This window comes from Lutra lutra, chromosome 1 (genome assembly GCF_902655055.1).
Source record: "Lutra lutra chromosome 1, mLutLut1.2, whole genome shotgun sequence".
Lineage (NCBI taxonomy): Eukaryota > Metazoa > Chordata > Mammalia > Carnivora > Mustelidae > Lutra > Lutra lutra.
This window is the reverse complement of record NC_062278.1, coordinates 148,915,584-148,933,984: the sequence shown is the minus strand read 5'-3', so window position 1 is coordinate 148,933,984 and position 18,401 is coordinate 148,915,584. Positions and strand designations below refer to the sequence as shown.

The following is an 18,401-nucleotide window of genomic DNA, read 5'->3' as shown; positions in this document are numbered from 1 at the left end:
CTTTGTGAAAGCAGCCATTGGCATACTAAACCAACTTAGTCTTGGCCAATATGCATTGCAGGCTTTCCATGTTCAAGACAATTCCAAAAACCTTTGCATGTATTCCCATCACAATGGTATCTTGTATAGATTGAGGCCTGTAAAATCCTATTTTATATATAATTAAACTGAGGCATGGAGAGCATAAGAAATTTATCCAGTTCATGTAGCTGGTAAATGGAGGAGCAGGTAACCACTAAAATTGCCAAGCTACTAGTTAAGAAAGGACTATAACTCATGCCCACAGTAGTATAGGATATCCTCTAGTTCAGTGATTCTTATTTGGGAGGGATTTTGTTCCCTGGGGGACATTGGGGGTGTTTGGCAACATTTTTGGTTGTCACAGCTATGGGGTGGGTACCAGGAACATTGTCTGCAATGCATGGGACAAGTCCACTTCCCCAAACAAAGAATTATCCAATCCAGAATGTCAGCAGTGCTGTTTCTAAACCTCCACATTATTACATTAAATATGTATAATCTTAACTATTTAGAACTCAGTTGATTACTTAGAAGAAGCAGGATTACAAAACAGGTAGCCTGAAGTTTGGGCAGCAAATCATATACATTCTTAACCAGAAACCCTTAAAGCAATGACCTGGAACCCACAGCCTAAGGCACATTCATGTATGATGCAGATTAACTGAAAGGAAGAGGGAGGAACCATGACACACAACAGAAGTAAAAAAGATACAGTTATCGGCCTGCTATGTGAGGGAAGAAGAAGATATAAGAAGGAGCAACAGTGAGCGTTGGCTGTGCCAGTCATGTGGATGGAAACAGTTCCTGGGACAGGAAAGATGGTGGCTACAAGACATACAGACTCCATGCCCAGGCCACCAATGACAACTAGTACATCTCATATTATGGATCTTTTGCAAATTTTTTTTTTTTAAAGACTCAAGACTGTCAGCTGATGGAGACAATGAATATGGGAAATGTGGAGACAATCTGTCCTGTGACTTTTCCAGCATAAACTGTAGAATAACCAAGTGAGTTTAAATGGCTTAATTATGATAAATAGGATCAGGAGGCAGGAAGCTGACCTGAGTATTTTTGCTTTATTCCATCTAATAAACATTTTATTTATATAAAAGACAAACAATGCATAGAATGAAAATAAGTGCTTGAGACATTTGATATAAGAAGAGTATATAGCATTCACATTCCTATTTTAATACATGAGTACTGCTGAAGTGTTCCATAAAAGAATAAAACTTTCCCTTTCTTTATAGTAGTAAAAAAAATCAGTATTTTTAGGAACTACAGAATGTTATTCCTTGGTCTTTTTCTTGACACAGAAAAAAGAAATAAAACAAGCCACAGTATCATCTGACACTACATTCCAGTTTATGCTGATGACCACCCAGAAATGAGAAAGCTCTTTTGAATCTTGGAAAATCCCATTAGTGGGCCAGTATTCTAGAAATTCACCACTAGAGGTCGATGAGCAACAGCTATTGGGACAGCATTCGCGAGCCCTAAGGTGCATGGAACTTCCGGGCACTTCCAGGGTCCTGCTGGCAAGCTGTCCCGAACTCTCTTAGCTCACGCCCACTGAGCACGGTGCCTCCAAGGTTCACCTAATCCCAAATCTCCACATATCTGCTAAAACCTCAATGAAATGAGATCTTCCAGAATCCAAATGGAACTCATCTACTTACTCATTGCCAGTCCTCTCTTGTATTCCTATTTGACTGAAAATAGGTAGCTTCGAAAACATTTTAGAAAAAGAGACTTTTTTTTTGGGGGGGGGCAGCATTAACACTTGTTTGTGGATTAACGAGTTCCTATGGAGTATTAAAGCTCATTCTTTGTTCTTGCCCACATGGACACAGATTTCCTAACTGCAAATGGGACTCCTGTGTCCCACATTCAAGTCCTTGCCGGCAAATCCTGCAAAGGGATGGTATGGTGGCGAGAAAGATAACCGTGGCAAAACCTTCTCGATAAGAGCTTCCCTTCCTAATGCGGGGGGAGGGGCAAAGCTCTTAATATATAGACAAAAATAGATTTGGCTTACCTGGGACCGCTTAGAGGGGGTCCCCTTCAGTCTGAAAAAAGACCAACTTCAAATCTAACACCAGACCAGGAAGAGGGAGGGACTCAAGCTCATAGAGCCAGAGAAGGGCTGAAGGAAAGTACATTTCTTACAAGAAGCCTTGGTTTGGGGTGGATTTAATACCCAGATGGGGGTGGGCAGTGGAAAAGGCAAATGTTTACATCAAGAAGTAAAGCAGCTTTATAAGTGTGTCTACACCTTCGTTTTGTGAATGATGTGGACTGGGGAATCGTGGAAACCATCTGCTATCTATCCTCACTTGCGAGATCCAGATTTTTTTTTTTTTTTTTCAAAATCTCCAAATATTTAAGAAGTGGCTCAATTTTGTCAAATGCCATGCTGGCCAAACAAAACACATGTTCAGAGTGCTTGAGGAAACACTTCTGACCACGGCAATGCTGTGCGGCTCAAATCCTCCTGACGAGGCCAAAAGGTACCTGAGCATTCAGGAGTCCAGACAGATGGAACCCACGGGTGTTTGCATAGAAAGCTAGAGACTCGAACCAAGCCTGATGAAAAACCGAACACAATGAACCCCAGGGGGGAGATTTGTTCTCTTTAAGGAAAGGGAACAAATTTTTATAGTAGCATGGGAATATAGTAGCATAGGTATGGGGGCAGGGGGATAAGGGGTCGGGGGTTTTCTTTTAAAGAAAAGAAAGAGTGATCTCTCCTTAGTAGAATACGTGATGATTTCCTAAGTGGGGAAACTTGTCCTGATTTTTATGCCTGTGACGCCTGCGAAGGTGAAAAACTGGGCTCGCAATTTTCAACTCTCAAAGATGGGATAGGGTTTCTGAGCTGGTTGAAGAAAGTGGCTCACAAACCAGATGTGGGCTTGAAGCTCAAGTGAAAAGTCCAGGAACACGCAGGGGCACACAGGAACCCCAGGATCTGGTCCCCAAACAGTGGGATGCTAATTGGCTCCATAGCCAGAAAAGAACCGCCGCGCAGGGAATGACTATTTTGCAAAAGCCAGCGCGGCGTGGCCACGGCGGGCTCTGAGACTCGGAGCCCCTCTCCTAAAACAGAGCCCCCACCTCGGGCAGGCCGAACACCAGCGCCCACGTTGATTGTCAAGTGCTAATGCTGTCACGGATCCCTTCCTTCTGTGCCTGGTTCCAGAGCTCTCCAAACAAACCAGTTTCCTGGTATATTTGATTTTATTTTCCTTGTCTCCTTCCAGAGTATGGCTGTATATATATAGATATAGACATATATAGATATATATAAAACATAGCTATTCCATATTTATATACAGGCATTAATAAAGTGCAAATGTTATTGGCTATCTCATTTCCTGAGGAAGTGCTAACACAGCTTATCCTATGACAAAGTCAAAGGCATAGAATGCTTCATGTCACCCACTCCCTGCTGCTGGTGGTTCCGCTCAGCCTCACCAGCTTATAGGGAGGGCAGTGACCCCCGGGCTTCCAGGAAGCATTGGTTCAGGTTCAGGGACAGCCTCCTGCTGCCTCTTGTTCTTTGGTGACAGGGGCAGCCTCTTCAGACGTAGGCCAGCCTGCCCCCAGAAGAGCTATTTGGTAGTGTTCAGTGAGCCATCTTCCGGAATCTTCTCCTCGGAGCAGCTCCTCCCTGAGAGCCTGTCCAGGTACTCCAGTTCGCTGAAGCGCTCCGCCACGCATTGGGCAGTGAGCCGGGCCTCAGGGTCGTGGTCCCAGCACTCGGTCAGAGTCTCACATACCATCTGGATGCCCTGCGGTTGGGAGAGAAGGCACAGACTCCCTGAGCTGCTGTACCCATTTGCTCCCGGGCGCCATCTGATCACGGCAGGTCATGAAATGGAGAGCCAGCACGTTTGATCGCGACAAGACCTCTCCCGGAGGCCTCTGGGGTACAGAAGCATCCCAATGCTAGAAAACTCCCCTGAAGAATGGCCCTCAATATCCTGTCACCCCCTCAATATCTTGTCACCCTTACCTCTTTTTTAGGGCACTTTTGGGCTTTTTTGTTTCGGGTGGTTTTGGGTTCACAGCAAAACCGAGTGGAAAGCACAGAGCGTGTCCACATACCTCCTCCCCCACCACGGACATCTCGCATCCGTGTGGTGTATTTGTTCCAAGCAATGAACCAACACGGACACATCCCTACCAACCACAGTCCACAGTTTGTAGTGGGGAACGTGTTAGGGGTTCTGACAAACGTGCGATGACATGCATGCACCCTTACCGTACCCCAGAGAGTAAGTTCCCTGCCCTAAAAATCATCTGTGCCCCCACCACCCCTTCTTCCTCCCTCCCTGAGCCCCTGGAGACCATGGATCTTAATGTCTCTGTGGTTTTACCTTTCTAGAGTACCTTGTAGTTGGAATCCTAGACACATTTCTGTTTAAACAGCACCGAATTCCGCAATCAGAGTCAAGTCTAGGCTTTAGTCTGGTTTCATCTTGGAAAGTCACTGGTTCTGTGGACGGCTTCCAGCAGTTGCCAAGGATGGTCCCCTGGGCCCCATGTCCCGCCCCCCCACCCCCAGCAACATCAGGCTGCACTGTAGAAGCAGCTGTCTTGTAGGTCAGCTGGGCTAGATTCTAAGCTATGTCAGAGGGTTTCTGACAGAGGGACCCCACGAAGGTCCCATTCAAAGGCCCATCAAGAAAATGCTGCCCAGTATGGTGGCAAGGGTTTTCTCTCAGGGCTGTCATTTTTATTTTGCATTGCAAATACTTTGTATCCTTTCAAACCCTTTTTCGGCAATAAAGCAGGCAGGGGTTAAATTGATGGGAAGAACTAGAGCCTGCTCCCGGCAGTTAGAGGCTGGTCTGGTCACTGGTGATCTTTCCCCAGAGTGGCCCGGGCAGACCGGATACATCCCAGCACTTTTCCGTCCAACATCAACTACCAATAACTTTCCCAACACACCTAGGAGCCTCTCCCTCCCTTCCCAACCTGTGAGTGAATTCATGATGTTGAATTAATTGTATAATTCACCTAATTGATGGTATTGATTGATGGCCTGTTAAGAGTGGAGTGGTATTGTTGGTACACAAGTAACATTTATTTTACTCTGGCACTGTAATTACAGGCAGTAAATTAAATTAAATATTAAGCATTAACTTGAAATCAATAGGGCAACAAATCTCATTAAGAGAAAAAATGTATTATGCAAATTCTTTCCAGAATTTTATCATCATGAATAATGGCTTCATTACTAGAACTGTACAGCGGAGGAGGCAACAGAATCTGAGAGAAATAACACCGGTGCCTTCTGATTTCAGAGGTAACACAGAACAGACTTGCCTTTTCAGTTAGAGAGGCTTTGCCCAAAACCCCAGGGGAAGCCCTGGGCCGCAATGGCCTGGTTCACGCTCTCTCCGCTGACTTTATTAGGGTCTGTCTGCTGAAGTGGCTCCAGGCCAGGATTGGCACAGACCGAGCTTCCTGCTCCATCTGTCTTCCTGATTGCGCATGATTTGTTGTTTCTGTTTCTTATCTCAATTTGCCTGGCCCCGAGGAAAACCTAAGACTTCGCCCCAGCCTTCACTGGATAAGGGAATTCTTCCCAAGGAGGCAATAAAACTATTTACTCCGTAGAAAGATCAGCTCTGTCGGTGAGATGGGAGTGCACTGTTCTCTCTCATTCTTCCTTCACGCTCTCCTGGGTATGTTACATGGCCTTCTCGGCCCCGCCACCCGCCACTTTCTTCTTTTTCTCTGACCACTGCCCTGCTCAAAATGCCCCCAAACAAAGAATCTGGATAGTTCTCCCTCGTCCCGTTAAGCCCAGAGCCGCTCTCCTTCCAGAAATGGCCTAACCTACCATCTCTTGAAAGCAAAAAAAGCAGCAGCCAGGAAGATGTGCCCCACAGACACATTTCCTGTTTGTTCACTTGCACTTTCTTAATTCTCTTGGCTCTCTTCTTTCCTGAACTGGCCTCGTCTTTGCAAACTCTGTGCACCCAGCCCAATATGGCCCTGAGCACAAGGCAATGGGCCCCCCCAGTCCAGCTGGCTGACAAACTCTGCTTACTTCTCACTTGCTAAGTATTTCCTTCTAGAGCTGAAGATTCCCAAGAGAAAATATCTGGAACCCAGAAGGCAACAAATCATAAACACTCTATGTAAAGTCTTCGGGGTGAGGGGCAGAGCCTGCAAACAAAATATTTCAACCCAGAAACAAGCAGGCTTGCAAAGTGGGACAGACACCCCTCAAATGATTATCTGAGAGCCGTCTTTGAATGCCGTGTCTACCTGCTGCTTGGAACTCAGAACAAGTCTATACCATTTGACTGAAATTTTCCTTATAAACAAAACCTAATAGGACCCTAGAACACAAAGGGATCCAGATTAAAGCCCAATATCCTATAATCCTCTCCTCCCTTAGAGGCTACTTCAGAGAAATCTTATTCTCCCCTCCTAACAGCTGTTCCTTACCTGGTGGTTGAGCCAGGAGCTGGGAATTTCTGGTCGCCCTCGGTCTCTCAGCACGTTGTCTTTCATGCTCTCAACACAGGGATGCTCCCGAACCTTGGAACCAAATGGAGGCTCGTAATCTTTCACTTCTGTTAAAGAGAGCAGGTGAACACGGGGCCATTGAGAAAGGCATGTGCAGCTGGGGACCTGAGCAGGTTGAGAGCTCTGGCTGAGTAGCCTGAGGCACTGAGCATCAAAATATATCTCTGATTACTCTGAGAGCAACTTTTAAGAATGGTGGATTAAAATAAGAAGGAAGGAATGGTTGTGGAAAGAGCTTGAGAGATATTCAACAGATAATCGTCGAGGGCTTGTTATGAGCTAGGTACTGTGCTAACAGCTGGGGACAGCGAAGAACAAGACCAACAAGGTCACTGAGCTTTCATTTCATTTATTTCTTAAATTAATTAATTGATTATTTTAGACATAGTGAGAGAGAGAGAAAGAGCACAAGTTGGGGGAGGAGCAGAGGGAGTGGGACAAGCAGACTCCATGTTGAGCTCAGAGCCAGCCTGGGGCTTGATCCCACAACCCTGAGATCACGAACTGGGCCGAAATGAGGACTTAGATGCTAAATGGACTGAGTCACTCAGGCCCCCCCTGAGGTTACATTTTAATGCAGGCATTCTTAGTGGGGTGATATTGCTCCAAGGGGGAAAAACTGGTTCTTGGGAGGTAGAAAAATCCTACACATTACGATGATTGGTAGCCTAGTGAAGGTCCCCAGTATATAAACAGGTTTAATATGTGGTGGTAAACTTCATGGGGATATCTAGCCGAAAAGGGAATGAAATTGACAAGACACAACATGGATGAACCTTAAGAATGTTATGTTGAGTGAGATAAGGCAGTCACAACAGGACAAATACTGCATGATTCCGTTTATGAGGTACCTAAAATAGACGAATTCATAGAGACAGAAAGTGGAATGGTGGTTGCCAGGGATTGGGGGATGAAGAGATGGAGGGCTGTTGTTTAATGGATACAGAGTTTCAGTTGGAGGGGGGAATGAGAAAGTTCTGGAAATAGATAATGATGGTTACACAACATTGTGAATGTACTTAATGCGAGTGAATTCTACACTTAAAAATGGTTGAAAGAGTGAATTTTAGATTATGTGTATTTTTCCATGATGGAAGAAAAAAAATTGCTATGGAGTACTGATTAGGGAAAAAAAAATGTCAGGGCACCCAGCTGGCTCAGTTGGAGGGGACATGCGACTTTTGATCTCAGGGTTGTGAGTTCAAGCCCCACAATGGGTGTGGAGCCTACTTACCAAAAAAAGAAAGAAATAAAGAAAGTAAAAGAAAAAAAAGAGAAAAAAAAGGCAAAGAAAACAAGGTCTGTCAAGGCTCCTTACCACAACAATGATGACACAAATGTTAAGCAATGCTGTTTACTGGGATGATGGAGGAGAACAATTAACAACACATCAACAAACAAAATTTAAAAAGGTAATTTTCCTTTAGTGATCCATGGGACAAAGAGAAGAGAGGATGATATACCCCTTGCCTAGGGCTTCAGGTTTCTGCTAAAGTCAATCTCTTTACAGAAACTTCCTTGAATATGCCCAAGCCATTCCTGGCCAGAGGTCCCGGGCAGAGCTCTATTTTAGCCTGTACCATATTGTGACACGATCACACGTTTATTTGTCTCATTTAACAAGACTGTGAATATCTGAGGGCAGGTTCCGACTCCCTTTCGTCATTCTTGAATCCCTAGCACCCTTGACAGAACCTCCTATATAAGAGGCTCTCAGCACATGCTTTATTGAGGAATGAATGAATGAATGGATGGATGGATGAATGAATTTTAGATCTGGTCCAAAGTGGCAATGCCTCAACTCTAGTTGAATACTAAAACAACACACTAACTTAAGTGGGGGGATCAATACACACATCACCATGGCACAGGATAACCTAAAAGATAGAAAACACGCCTATATTAAAATGTGTCTGTGATGGAAAGGGGGGATGGGCTGGATCCAATATACTTCTCAGGAAGTAGGACCTTTGGCCCTTAGCAAAATAATCTTGTTTAATGAGTAAAACTTTCAATAATTTGCCCTTCCAGGCTAAGAAGTGAAAAAGCTTTCAAGGCACCTTTTGAAAAGGGATGGCCTATTCTTTTTTTTTTTTTTTTTTTTAAGATTTTATTTATTTATTTGAGGGAGAATGAGTGAGAGAGAGCATGAGAGAGGAGAAGGTCAGAGGGAGAAGCAGACTCCCCAAGGAGCTGGGAGCCTGATGCGGGACTCGATCCTGGAAGTCCAGGATCATGACCTGAGCCGAAGGCAGTTGCTCAACCAACTGAGCCACCCAGGCGCCCCAGGATGGCCTATTCTTATTGGTTTATTTGTTTTCTCCCCTTTTCCAGAACCCCCCTTTGCATATTCATCTTTGTGATACTCCCACTCCCACGCCCAAGTAGAAGAGCAACCAGGATATCGTCTTTTCTCAGGAGATTTGAGATGAAGGCCTCACATCACATTGAGACAAGCACAAACCATCCTTCTGTGTGTCTACTTTTGTCCTCGAGTGCCATAACGCTTCCTCCTCACTGTTCTAGGGGTGAGAGTGGAACTTTGATCAGCATAATATTCTTCTTTCTTTCTTCCATTCCCTTATCTTCTATAGACTTTAAATTTGTAAGGTCCAAGGAAGAGGCTGAGTCTAGGGTCTTCCAATTCTCCACTCAGTGCTTAAAACTGTGCCATATACACAGCAGGCATTCACTAGATAGGAGTTGGGTTGAATCCAAACAAAAGCAGAGGACTGGTAATCAGAGCTGGTTCTCAGTACAGCTGACTCTGACCTAACCCGTCTCTTCTATAAATGGAAGGGGCTGAATTGGATAACCTCCATATTCCTCTCCAGATTTATCTTGTAATCCAATCTAATCGAACAATATGATGACCTCTTAGCACACTGACTTGAGGTATGTATATTCTAATACAGTATAATGGGATAGGATTTGTATAGGATATAAAGTGCTCTTTAGATAATCTATCAGTCCACAGAGTGTCCATTTCCAGCTGTTTTGGCTGCCATAGCTGATGTCACTGGCTCCCTGCCCAGATCCCTTTACCTGGCCAGCAGAGCCAGAACCCAGCTGCCACAGGTGTTGAGTTCTGAGGGCTCACACCTTTGTCCTCTCTGGAGGACTGCTGCTGGGCCTGGAGATTTCCAGAAAGTCTCATCCCCACAGTACCCTGCAGCCAACAATAAATTTATGTGGGGGTTTTCATAGTCTAACCCTTTGCCTCTGCAGGGATATGACTGTGGGGCAATTCACCCTCTAGAATTCCCCCATGAGATCAGGCCGAGGCTAGAACTCATGAAACTACAGGTTTGCTGAGCTTTTCCCATTCCTGCTTCTCTTACTCCCTTCCTTTGAGACCTATTCTCAATGAACCATTGCACAAAAATCTTTGTGTCAGGGGCACCTGGGTGGCTCAGTGGGTTAAAGCCTCTGCCTTCAGCTCAGGTCATGGTCTCAAGGTCCTGGGATCGAGCCCCACATCGGGTTCTCTGCTCAGCGGGAAGCCTGCTTCCCCTTCTCTCTCTGCCTGCCTCTCTGCCTACTTGTGATCTCTCTCTGTCAAAATAAATAAATAAAATTTAAAAAAAAAATCTTTGTGTCAGACTAGTTCTAGTAAAGCTGGCCTAAGACAGCTGCCAAGGAAGTGCTTTCTCTTTAGGTCAATCTCTCAGTGAAACTGCCCCCTCTGACCCTAGCTGCAAAGCCACCCTGAGGAAGACTTGCTAGGGCTTCTTCTTGAGAAACTCAATGTACTAACCCATCAATGATCCTCACAGCACAGTGCTCAGAAAGGGGCAGGGGATGACCATGGTCAGGGAAGGAAAATGGCAGGATCAGAATCAATCCCAGGTGTCGATCTCATGGCTGGGATTCCTTCACAACAAAGGAAACCATCTTCATAGTTGAGGTTATAACCCAGGGCCAATTTATTTCATTTCTAGTCTTAATCTTCAAAGTCACATAAACCACAGTGTCTAATTTTGTAAGTTCTGTGGGAACCAAAGCAGGTTTCCATGGGGAATGGGGGAGCACTCAAGAGATGCATAGGACATCAGGGACGGGTAAAGGAAAAGTCATGAACGCTCCTTTGGAAAAGAAGACAAAGACGACAGTCCTTCACCAGAGCAAAGAGAATTTTAACTGGATTACTTCCTACTTTTCCTAAAACATTGGGAAGTTGTGAGATTCTCTAGTATCCCTAAGGGGTATGAGGCCTGTTTCCATTATGTGACTTGTGGGAGAGTTCGTAGGGAAGAGAGGTCAAGGACAGCCTGAAAGCAGCTGGCCCTGAGCCAAGCTGGGAGAATGTGATTCCATGAGTCTCTTTCTAAGTTCAAATTAGACAAGTCTGGGTGAGCATCATGTGGCCCAAACAGGCACACCCCAATTCCTGAACAGTGAAGTAGTCTTTCAGGTGAGGAACCAAGATGGAGACTTAAAGCGCATGCACGTTTAAAAAAAGTAAAAAGAGAAAAAGGGGGTGCCTGGGTAGTTCAGTTGGTCAAGCGTCCAACTCTTGATTTCGGCCCAGGTCATGATCTCAGGGTCCTGAGATAGAGCCCCACATTGGGCTCTGTGCTGGGCATGGCACCTGATTATGATTCTCTCTCTCCCTCTGCCTCTTCCACTCTCTCCCCTGTGCTCTTTCTCTTTCTTAAAAAAATAAAAAATTTAAAAAAATAAAACATATGCATGTTTTAAGCTGACCTTTCTTCAACTCCCGGAGGATGTCATACTTATATAATACATATTTTCCAAGACAGCTAATTTTTGTCTTTTTTCGGTCTTACTGTGGATTTTTACAATTCCTTTTTGTCTTTGCTCTTTGCCCACAGTTTAAGCATACTGTTCCCACCTATTTTTTTTAGTCATGCTCTAGAATGATGACCTATGCTTGGCAGTGCCTCTCTGTCACCAGCTTTAATATCTGATTGTGGCAGCATGAAAACCACCGTCAGCCAGTAATGCCTTTTTCCCACCCCCTTTTGTGGCTGTGAAGGCAATGTCATTCTCAGACCTCCACCCCAATCCGGAGGATAACTGCTGACAGACATTATGCTGGAGGCCTCTTCTTCCTGGCGGGCCTTGTGCTAACTGCTCCTCAGGTCTGCCCAGAGGCCCTCAGGATACGGAGTACATCTGCTTTGTCTCCAGCGGAAGGAGGTGGCCACAGACACCCGGGTGGAGGTCTTAATTCCAGGCAGGGGTTTGAGGGCAGGAGGTCTCTGCCAGCCGGATGGGCACCGATGGTCCTCCCCGGGACGGGATATCAAGCACAGATACCCGGATGGTCCTGAGGTATTGAGCAGAGCGAGTGACCGGCCAAACCAGGGGCTAGTTTTAGCTCCCACTTTCTCCCATGGTTTCAAGCATCTAGAGGCTGAGACGTTTCAACCACTCTGGCAAAACTGCTGGGTCCCAATTCCATATCTTTTATCCCTACTTATCCATTATCTTTCTCTATTTATTTTTCATGTTGGTGCTTGAAGTATTTTTATTTTAGAAAATGCATGTGAGGGGCACCTGGGTGGCTCAGTCGGTTAAGCATCTGCCTTCGGCTCAGGTCGTGATCCTGGGGTCCTGGGATCGAGCCCCAACATTGGACGCCCTGCTCGCGGGATGCTGCTTCTCCCTCTCCTCCTGGCTTGTGCTCTGCTCTCTCTCTCTCACTATCTCTATCTCCCTCTCTTTCAAATAAATAAATAAAATATTTTTAAAAAAAAGAAAAGGAAAAAAGTGCATGTGATTAAGACTCCAAAATTACTAAATAGACGGATACGGCAAAAGCAAATCTTTCTCCCAATCCTCATTCCTAGTTGCACAAAACTGGCTTAGGTTGAATGCTGGGATTAAAGGTGACTTAAAATTTCCCCTTACTGTTTACGATGAGCCTTTCTCAATCTGTATTTTTATAAAAGATGAGGTGTTTCACTCCCCAGTTCACTGGAGACCGAAGCTTGAGTAAAACACTGCGGAAACAAATCACAAGACAAATGAAAGCTACTCGGGTGTCATGGGCAACACCAAACTGCTCTTAAAGTCACAAAACACCCGCTCTGTCCTCATCATATCACAAAGCCGGAACGACCCATCCTAGAACCAGCACCTTCCACGGAACAGGCTTGGAGCGGCACTGCTGTAAATGTTTTTGTAGGGAAGAAATAGGAGTTGCATCTTGACAGAGGAAGTGAATACAAGTTATTAAGCACACTTGAAGCATTACAAATGAGTCAGACAGGGAAGGTCGAAGAAGAGTCTCCGAAGATGTGATCCAACACTTCATTTTACAGTTGAGAAAAGAGAGGCCAGAGTGTGCACTGGATTCCGGGAAGAACACTCAGAATTGCACACTAGATTACTGGTAACTCTGAAAATGGTTTTGCCTTTTTAGGAAGCCTTGCATGCTTTCTCCTCTCTCCTCAAGCATTGCAGTGAGCTCTTTCTCCCCCAGCCAGAACAAGCCCAGCTGGGGCAGCCCCAGGTGGGAACACGCCTGTCACAGATGTGACAAATGTGTTCCTCCCTGCCTTGGCCAGCCCTACACACCGCATGACTCTGAGAAGGGGAAGCTTACGGAACCAGTGGATAGTGATGGTTTGTAATTTCTAAACGAGTTATGCAAAAAAAGCACTGATTACTAAGAGCAGCCCTCTCCTTAACTACTATTATTTACCGACATTAAACCCAAATAGTCGTCCACTTTGGGTTTAGGGAAACAAGTGGGAGGATGGGGGTGGGGAAAAATGAGCCTCTCACAACTTGGTCTGTGAGCACCAGATCACGACAGGGTTGGCAAAGAAGTTCGTGCACATTTTTCTAAAGTCCTCTTTGTGCATTTGATCAAACAAAGCCCAGGCTCAGGCCTCCCTTCTAGGAAGAGCTGGAGAGTAAGCCAATGAAGGGGTGAGTGGGCTCCCCAACATTACTCAGTCTACTCCCAGAAGACCGCTGGCCACACAACTTTTCATGCTTGCTGGCCCAACTCCATGTGGGACAGGCTGGGCAGCTTGTGTTCATCCTCCGAAACTACCCCAGGAGCTACCCTCCACCCAAGATGGAAGGGGCTCGGAAGGTAAGCCCCCAGCTTCCTCGTGAGCCAGGTGGTGTGATGCCAAGGTCAAGGTGTGTCTGACTGCACCCGGGGTCCCCGGCAGGACTGAGCTCCAGCTGTCTGCAGTGGTGTCCTGCTTGATAACATGCCATTTCTTGGCCTCCTTCCCTTTCCTGACTCACTTCCCTTTCCCTTACTAGCATTTCCTGAGATCACTTCCCAAATAAACTACTTAGGCTCAATTCTTTGTTCCAGGGCCTGAGGCACCTAACACAAGGCAGATGCTCACACAACAGAATTATTCAATCAAACCAAGTCCCTGTCCCACCCTCAGGCTGCTTTCCAGGTCAGGCACACCAAGCCCCACCACCACACAATCGCCACCCCCACACTGACTGCCTCTTTTCTAAGAAATGTCTTTATTGGGAACAACTTGACCTTCTTTCCAACTCCCCTTCCACCACCTTTCCCCAAAGTCTTCTCACTGGTGGAAGCCAGCCGGCACTCCCAGACCCTTGCAGCGTTTTTTAATTTGTCTCGAAGGTTCTAAAGAGAAGCCACGCTTGCCTCTCTCCACTCCCCACCCCTCCCCAGTTTTGCGCGCGCAGAGGGCAAGGCCCTGGGACGCAGTGCCGTCCAGCATCTGGAATACAGCTGTTGTTCTGAAGTGGTGCCAACCCCACAGAGCAGCAAAGCCGTTGACACTGCTCCCAGAAGCAGTGCCCCTGAATTTTAGATCTGCTTCCAGATTTGACTCCCCTGAAACCCAGGAAAGCAAAGCCCTTCTCTCCGGTCTCTCTTCAGCCTTTCTCCCCCACCCGTCTTTGTTATTGTCCTTGTTTTGGGTCTCTTTCCTTTCTTTTTGATTCGTGCGTTCTTCCTGTCTGTTCTGCAAGGCGGTGGCAAGCTGACGGTCTGCTCAGGGCCTGCGTTTCTCCTCTGGTTAGACGCTTGCTCTGCGGGCTGCTGTGTGTCAGTTTCTATTCAGAAGCCAAATGGCCAGGGATTTGGAAGTCTGCTTGCTTGTGGGCCTGTTTAGGCTGGGGTTTTGGCTGGGGATGATGTGAATATTGTGCCTGCTGTGCTGGCCACAGGGGGTCTTGAAAGGGCCCCGCCTCCATCCGCCTCCCACACCAAAGACACCTGCATGAACACCAAACAAACCGAGAGCCGGACAGAGATTTCTTTGTAAAACAGAGCTAGGCTCTACGTCTGTCCTTGCCGAGTGACGACTGCATGACCTTCCTCCTTCTTTATAAGACAGGAACAGACCAATCACCTCCTTCTTCCAGTGGCTCTGAGAGACCTGTTTTCTTCACTTTTATATTCTGTCAGGCGATCCAAGTGTCTGAAGTTAGGCCCTCTGTCGTAACCTGTCTCTAACTCTTTATTTTTTCTTCCTAAAATCATCATATTCGCCTCCTCCCACCGCTGGTATTGTATCACGTACCCGTTTGTTCACCACTTGTCTTTCTAGAATATTAGCTCTTCAGAGACAACTTGTCCCTTGAGGACAGAGACTGATTTTTGTTTTGTTTTGGTTTGGTTTTAATTTTTTCACTGCTGTGCCTTTAGCATTTTGAATGTGCCTGCCATTTAACTGGTACTCAATAAATATTTGTTGAGGGAAGGAATGAATGAATAAATAGATCTTCAGAGAAAAAAGGGTAAGAAAGTTATCTCAGACTATAAGGTGCTGAGGCCAAAACATGCCCAGAAAGGAACAGATTTGGGATTCTGCTGACAGAGATGCACCCAGAGGAGATGGCCATGTCAGTCCCTGGAGACTTTCATGAAGGAGGCTGTCACCGAACGTTTTTGCCAGCTACTTCCGGAGAGGCACTGAATTAAAGGCCAGGATACACAAGGTCGCACTGGCTGCCCAATCCGTAATGATAACAATAGTGACAGCAGCTGTCCCTTACTTGAGATGTCCTTCGTTAGTCAGGCTGGCAGTATCCTAGGAAGGCCAGGGCCACTGGGCTAGAGTCAGAGAGCAGAGCTCTGATCCCTGGCCACACAGCTTGCCCAACTCCTGACACCTCAGTTTTCCCATCTGTAAAATGCAGCCAGTAACAGTGCTCACTTCAGGGTCCTTGGTAGATGGGAGGAGTGGACCCGTAAGGCAAGTGCACAGTCACAGCGGCTGCTCCTCTGAAGCTCTCGTCATGATCACACCTGCATCCACCAGGAGGCCTTCCCCTTTTGACCGCCCTCTTCAATTATGACAGCTCATGGCTTGAGCTCCTGGGTGTGAATGGCGCTGGACCAGCTGCTTTCAGAAGAGTGCTATTACCCTCTGTTCGCATTTTCTCATCTGATAAGAGAGACTTCTCCAGTGTGGTGCTCTATCTTTCTCTGTTTCCCCCTGAGCTGTTCTGCACAGAGGAGAGACTGATCAAGAAGGAACTCAAGGGGACACTCCTGAGTCTTCCCCTTCCTTCCAGAGCTGACCTAACCTCCCTGTGCCTGACCCTACTGTTACACTCCCCTCAGCTGTCGTGGGCTTTCAGTGCCCTGCCTTACCTTCCTGCAGCATGGGTCACAACTGAATTGCACTTGCCTGTTCAAAAGTCTACTTCAGTTCCCGTTAATAGCATAAGACAAAGCCTAGTATTGGGACCTAAAAGCCATTCAAAGAAGACCTGTTACGTGGTACGATGGTGCCTGGGGAGACGAGCCCAGAAAGGTGAGCGGGGGTCAGATTTAGGATCCATGTGAAGAGTCTGGGCTCAACAAAAACAGAATGGATTCACTTAAAGCCAGGAAAGCTGGGGTTTCTCATTCCCTGCAAGACGGTCCTTTGATGATTGGTATCCTACTGTATTCAGTTCGATGTTTTGCTACGTAGAATAAAGCTGGAAGGAATATTAGCTGACCTACATTGCAAAATAAAAATCTCAATCTACAAGTCATCAGACTAAGTTAAGCTTCATATTCCACCATTTCCTTTTTAGAAATGAGATGGTCAATGAAAAATGGTAATTACACACGTTTTATCTCAGATTGCAGAAAAGAAGGCTTAAGCTTCAAGAAAACCTTTTTATATCCTGTTCTCTTTCTTAGACCTTCAGAATTAAAGCCTAATATTACCTGGAGGGAATTATTATCCATTTTACTTTTAAGGTAAGAGATGTGTCTGCATGCGTACGTTTTTAAAAAAGTAAAGAAAAAGAAAAAGAAGTCCGTCTCATCAGTAGGCTACAAACTTCCTGAAGGCAAAACCTATCCTTCTACCCCTGTATCAACAACAGTTGGGAGGCAATGCATCTATCTGCAGGCTTTATGTTGTTTCCACGAGACTCCTAAAATACAGAAGAAAAGTTTCTGAAACCAAGACTAGGCTAAGAATCTGTCTTTAATGTTTTTAAGGTAGATCCCCCCCTCAAACAAACAAAAACAAAAACGCACACACAAAAAAACAAAAAACAAAACAAAAACAACAAACAACAAAAACAAAACCAAAACCAAAACAAAAAAATCCCTAAACCAAAAAACAACGCTTTCCAAAGAAGGTTAACGAAAGGACTTAATCTGTGAGTTCACATACTCAATCAACTGAAGGGCTTTCAGTGGGATCGAAGTGAGTGCAGATACATAACTTGGGTTTCTGCAGCCTGAGAGGAGATGGGAGAAAAAGGACTGTGGGCTTAAGATCAAACAAAATGAGAACCGGGATGGCCTCTTTCCGGTTCCCCAAAAGCTGTCTGTTCTTATCCTAAAGGTTATGAAAGGTTTTTTGAGCAAATGAGATCCTGTTCCTTCCTTGGGAAAACTTGTTTATACTGTATCCGTTTTTAGACCTTGTAAAAGTTGGTGAACTCAGTTCTTCCCCATGAGCCTGAATTCTTCCATACTCAGCAAATATCAACAGGAAAGGGCTTCAGTCATTGATAACAATGAGAGCAGGGAGCTCACACAGGGCCTTAATAAGCTGGCTGAGCCGACAGAGGGAAAGACAGAGACAGAATCTCCAGCTCATGTTTATAGAATAGCGGGTTTGAAAGGAGAGAAAAGATACTGAAATCTAGGTAAATTTATTCTGACAGTGACAACAGCATCATCTCTTACACAACACATACCGGTCTGAGGATTCATTTTGGAACTGTCAAAGCTTTTAAGCAGAAAATTATCCTCAGTGGCTAAAACTTGGTTAAACAAATTTCACTGTGCAAGGAAAAACCAAGTTAGTTTTGGAAGTGCTGTTGGGGAAGAAACTCAGCAAGACAGCCAGATAGGAAGTGCCATCCCTATGCAGGAACCCAGGCAAATAGGTGATGGGACAGTAAGCTTTCCAGTGGAAAAGAGTGATCTGGACCCATTCTGGAGGATCGGCTAAGGAAGCTCTAAACAGGATGAAGACTCAGAGCCAGCATGGTGCCAACCAGAGCCACCATGTTTTACCCATGGGTAGTATGGCCCTGTGATCAAAGCTCTGATGATCTGAGCAACAAAATAAATTTTGATGATATTAGATACTCATAGAATAAAATAAATATTCATAGCTCCACATCGATATAAATGCATAATGGAAAGAATAAATACTGGGGGTGGTAAGGGAAAAGACAGATCTCCCTTAGAGCAGAAGATCTACTACCACATGTAGGAAGGCTAAGAAAACAGAAAATCCCTGATAGGCAAACATTACAATAATAGTTGCCAACAAGGATGACTGATGGATCCTAAAATCAGCAGGTAAATTTATGATAAGAAACAGGTCTAGTATCTTTACGAATATGTGTTGAGTACTTCTGAAACAGGTCAAGGTAGCTGCTTA

The 18,401-nt window shown here is 45.5% G+C and overlaps 1 protein-coding gene across 2 annotated transcripts in view; it reads right to left on the bottom strand.

The window, feature by feature from the left end:
* Positions 1-1,793: 1,793 nt before the first annotated feature.
* Positions 1,794-18,401, bottom strand: part of TGFBR2 (transforming growth factor beta receptor 2) — an 88,960-nt gene continuing 72,352 nt past the window's right edge. For both annotated transcript variants that reach the window (XM_047738933.1, XM_047738942.1), the window contains 2 exons: positions 6,493-6,620; positions 1,794-3,818 (listed from right to left, as the gene is read on the bottom strand). In XM_047738933.1, coding sequence (XP_047594889.1) covers positions 3,639-3,818; positions 6,493-6,620 — 308 coding nt within the window. In that variant the 3' untranslated portion in view covers positions 1,794-3,638. The remainder of the gene's footprint in view (positions 3,819-6,492; positions 6,621-18,401) is intronic.